The sequence below is a fragment of the Eriocheir sinensis genome, chromosome 68, assembly GCF_024679095.1.
Source record: "Eriocheir sinensis breed Jianghai 21 chromosome 68, ASM2467909v1, whole genome shotgun sequence".
Taxonomy (NCBI): domain Eukaryota; kingdom Metazoa; phylum Arthropoda; class Malacostraca; order Decapoda; family Varunidae; genus Eriocheir; species Eriocheir sinensis.
The window spans coordinates 4,317,657-4,322,691 of record NC_066576.1 but is presented as its reverse complement, the minus strand read 5'-3'; the positions used below and the strand labels follow the sequence as shown (position 1 = coordinate 4,322,691).

Sequence of the window (5,035 nt, the reverse complement as noted above, 5' to 3'; positions counted from 1 at the left end):
AATAATGAAAAAAAAGCCCGCTACTTACTGCTCCTGAATAGAGTGGAGTGTCTGCCGTGATGTAGGACTCTTGCCCGGCCTATGCTGCCCCCCGGTGCTCCACTTGAAGGAGGTCGCTAAAGTTAAGGTTGACTGAAGATCTGGGCAGCATGTGGGTGATCTTCAGACACTCGGCGAGGGTGAAAAATTGGCAGCGTTTTGCGGTGGGACACGAATAGGAAGGTCCTCGGGCTTACCACGTCTGCGTTGAGCACTCCGCCACTGTTTTGGTTACGGTTAAAGGTTAAGGGTCCCTTCAAAACATAGCGGACTGCAGTGTATACGTATTCAGTTTATTAACCCATTGGATGCGGATTTCCTACAAGAAGACATCACCAAGCTACAGGAGTGGAACAAAATGTGGCTGCTACAATTTAGTGAAGAAAAATGTGAGGTCATGCATCTTGGGAGGGGAAACCCAGCATGCCAATACCACATGGGAAACACTCCACTATCCACCACAGAGGCAGAGAAAGACCTGGGAGTATATGTTACCAGGCTACCAGTGAAGGGATATCCAGCACACCAATACCACATGGGAAACACTCCACTATCCACCACAGAGGCAGAGAAAGACCTGGGAGTGTATGTTACCAGGCTACCAGTGAAGGGATATCCAGCACACCAATACCACATGGGAAACACTCCACTATCCACCACAGAGGCAGAGAAAGACCTGGGAGTGTATGTTACCAGGCTACCAGTGAAGGGATATCCAGCACACCAATACCTCATGAGAAACACTCCACTATCCACCACAGAGGCAGAGAAAGACCTGGGAGTGTATGTTACCAGGCTACCAGTGAAGGGATATCCAGCACACCAAAACCACATGGGAAACACTGCACTATCCACCACAGAGGCAGAGAAAGACCTGGGAGTGTATGTTACCAGGCTACCAGTGAAGGGATATCCAGCACACCAGTACCACATGGGAAACACTCCACTATCCACCACAGAGGCAGAGAAAGACCTGGGAGTGTATGTTACCAGGCTACCAGTGAAGGGATATCCAGCACACCAATACCACATGGGAAACACTCCACTATCCACCACAGAGGCAGAGAAAGACCTGGGAGTGTATGTTACCAGGCTACCAGTGAAGGGATATCCAGCATACCAATACCACATGGGAAACACTCCACTATCCACCACAGAGGCAGAGAAAGACCTGGGAGTGTATGTTACCAGGCTACCAGTGAAGGGATATCCAGCACACCAATACCACATGGGAAACACTCCACTATCCACCACAGAGGCAGAGAAAGACCTGGGAGTGTATGTTACCAGGCTACCAGTGAAGGGATATCCAGCATACCAATACCACATGGGAAACACTCCACTATCCACCACAGAGGCAGAGAAAGACCTGGGAGTGTATGTTACCAGGCTACCAGTGAAGGGATATCCAGCACACCAATACCACATGGGAAACACTCCACTATCCACCACAGAGGCTGAGAAAGACCTGGGAGTGTATGTTACCAGGCTACCAGTGAAGGGAAATCCAACATACCAATACCACATGGGAAACACTCCACTATCCACCACAGAGGCAGAGAAAGACCTGGGAGTGTATGTTACCAGGCTACCAGTGAAGGGATATCCAGCACACCAATACCACATGGGAAACACTTCACTATCCACCACAGAGGCAGAGAAAGACCTGGGAGTGTATGTTACCAGGCTACCAGTGAAGGGATATCCAGCACACCAGTACCACATGGGAAACACTCCACTATCCACCACAGAGGCTGAGAAAGACCTGGGAGTGTATGTTACCAGGCTACCAGTGAAGGGAAATCCAACATACCAATACCACATGGGAAACACTCCACTATCCACCACAGAGGCAGAGAAAGACCTGGGAGTGTATGTTACCAGGCTACCAGTGAAGGGAAATCCAGCATACCAATACCACATGGGAAACACTCCACTATCCACCACAGAGGCAGAGAAAGACATGGGACTATATGTTACCAGGCTACCAGTGAAAGCCAAATCCGTGCCAATCGCAGCGGACGGGTTAAAGGTTAAGGGTCCCTTCAAAACATAGCGGACTGCAGTGTATGAAAAAAAACAATAACAACATCAAAACGAAACCACCCACATGTAATAATGGTGATGACGATGGTGATGATAGTGGTGTTGAGGGCAGTGGTGGTGGTGGTGGTATATATATTCAGTTTATTAAGCATATTCAGCATATTTCTCTTCTATACCATTTTTAGCATATAATTTATTTCTTATCTCTTATATATCTTACTTCAGCATATCTTTTAGTATTATTATTATTATTTTTAGCATGGTGAAAATCAAGCAAGAAAACATATTTGCTAGATAGTCTCCTAGATTGGCGCCACTGTAAACACTTGCCTGCGCCATGAAGGGCTGGGGCCGAACACCATCCAGGCCCCTTAAGCAAGCCTACCGGCGCTATAGGCGTAGACGTAAAAACAAACAAAGAAAAATAAACAAAAGATAAACAATTGGGGGATAAAACCAAAACAAGAAATAAAGAAAAATAAACAATTGGGGGATAAAAACAAAACAAAAAATAAACAAAAATAAACAAAAAAATAAACAATTGGGGATAAAAAAAATTAAAAAAATAAACAACTGGGGGATAAAAACAAAAAAAAAACAAAGAAAAATAAACAAAAAATAAACAATTGGAGATAAAAACAAAACAAAACAAAAAAAACAAAGAAAAATAAACAAAAATAAACAATTGGAGATAAAACAAAACAAAAAACAAACAAAGAAAAATAAACAAAAATAAACAATTGGGGATAAAACAAAACAAAACAAAAAAACAAAGAAAAATAAACAAAAAATAAACAATTGGGGATAAAAACAAAACAAAAAACAAAGAAAATAAACAAAAAATAAACAACTGGGGGATAAAAACAAGACAAGTAAACAAACAAAGAAAAATAAACAAAAAATAAACACTTGGGGGATAAAAACAAAACAAAAAATAAAGAAAAATAAACAAAAATAAACAATTGGGGATAAAAACAAAACAAAAAACAAACAAAAAAAAATAAACAAAAATAAACAATTGGGGATAAAAACAAAACAAAAAACAAAAACAAAAAATAAACAAAATAAACAATTGGGGATAAAAACAAAACAAACAACAAACAAAGAAAAATAAACAAAAAATAAACAATTGGGGATAAAAACTAAACAAAAAACAAACAAAAAAATAAACAATTGGGGATAAAAACAAAACAAAAAACAAACAAAAAAATAAACAATTGGGGATAAAAACAAAACAAAAAACAAACAAAGGAAAATAAACAAAAATAAACAATTGGGGATAAAACAAAACAAAAAACAAACAAAGGAAAATAAACAAAAATAAACAATTGGGGATAAAACAAAACAACAACAAAAAACAAACAAAGAAAAAAAACAAAAATAAACAATTGGGGATAAAACAAAACAACAACAAAAAACAAACAAAGAAAAATAAACAAAAATAAACAATTGGGGATAAAACAAAACAACAACAAAAAACAAACAAAGAAAAATAAACAAAAATAAACAATTGGGGATAAAACAAAACAACAACAAAAAACAAACAAAGAAAAAAAAACAAAAATAAACAATTGGGGATAAAACAAAACAACAACAAAAAACAAATAAAGAAAAATAAACAAAATTAAACAATTGGGGATAAAACAAAACAACAACAAAAAACAAATAAAAAAAAAAAAACAAAATTAAACAATTGGGGATAAAAACAAAACAACAACAAAAAAAAACAAAGAAAAATAAACAAAAATAAACAATTGGGGGATCAAAAAAAAAGAAAAAATAAATAAACAAATAAATTATAATAAACAAAATAAACAAGAAAAAATAAACAAGAAAATAAACAAGTGAAAGATCAAAACAAAAACACGAAGGCTCTCTTTACCTGCCCGACTGTCCTTCACCCCGAGTCACCTGCCCTGCTAATTGGCCCTTACCTGTCAGCCTTCACACACACACACACACACACACACACACACACACACACACGCACACACGCCCCGCCAGCCTTCGCCCACTACTTTAAGGCCCCGGCACCTTTTTGATCGGCGATGCTGCGACTTTTTTTTTATGGTGGTGCCTGTGTGTGAGCGGCCTTGAGGGGGGGGGGGGGTTATTGGGGTGGTGGGGGTGTGGGGTGTTTGGTGGGGTGGGGGGGAGGGGGTGGTGATGGGTTGTTGTTGTTGTTGTTGTTGTTGTTGTTGTTAATAGACCACGACATGTATGGCAAGACATCCAACAGCTGTTTTTGTTTATTCTTTGTTTATTGTTTATTTGATTTTTCTTATGTTTATTTTTTTATTCTATTTTTGTGTTTTTGTTAATTCTGTTTATTTTTTTGTTTATTTATTTATTTTTTTGTTATTTTTCATCCTCCAGTTGTTTATTTGTCTATTTTTGTTTATTTATTGTTTATTATATTGTTTTTTATTTTATTTGTTTATTTTTTGTATTATTTTTGTTTGCTTTTGTTTATTTGTTTTTTTCATTTTATTTATTAACTATGTTTATTTTTTGTCTATTTTTTCTTTTATTTTTGTTCATTTTTCTTGTTTTTTTGTTTTTCATCCTCCAGTTGTTTATTTGTCTTTATTGTTGTTTATTTATTGTTTATTATATTGTTTTTAATTTTATTTGTTTATCTTTTGTATTATTTTTGTTTGTTTTTGTTTATTTGTTTATTTTATTTCATTTATTTTGTTTGTTTATTTTTTGTTTATTTTTTATTTTTGTTTTCATCCTCCAATTGTTTATTTTTGTTTATTTTTCTTCGTGTTTTTTTTTTATTTCCTCATTTCCATCACCAAGAAATCACTCCGTCACCACCTCTTCCTCCTCCTCCTCCTCTTCCTCCTCCTCTTCCTTTGTTCATTTCCTCCTACTTTTCCTTCTCCTTTTCTCCTCTTCCTCATTTTTCATCATTTCTTCCTCCTTGTTCTTCTCCTCCTCCTCC

General features: G+C 36.9%; 1 protein-coding gene across 1 annotated transcript; it reads right to left on the bottom strand.

The window, feature by feature from the left end:
• Positions 1–327: 327 nt before the first annotated feature.
• On the bottom strand, positions 328–1,836 carry LOC126988296 (uncharacterized). The gene is made up of 3 exons (XM_050846357.1): positions 1,607–1,836; positions 914–1,507; positions 328–517 (listed from the first exon to the last, which is right to left on the bottom strand). The coding sequence occupies exons 1-3, from the start codon at positions 1,762–1,764 to the stop codon at positions 328–330; spliced, it is 942 nt and encodes a 313-aa protein (XP_050702314.1). The 5' UTR covers positions 1,765–1,836.
• Between the last annotated feature and the right edge of the window lie 3,199 nt (positions 1,837–5,035).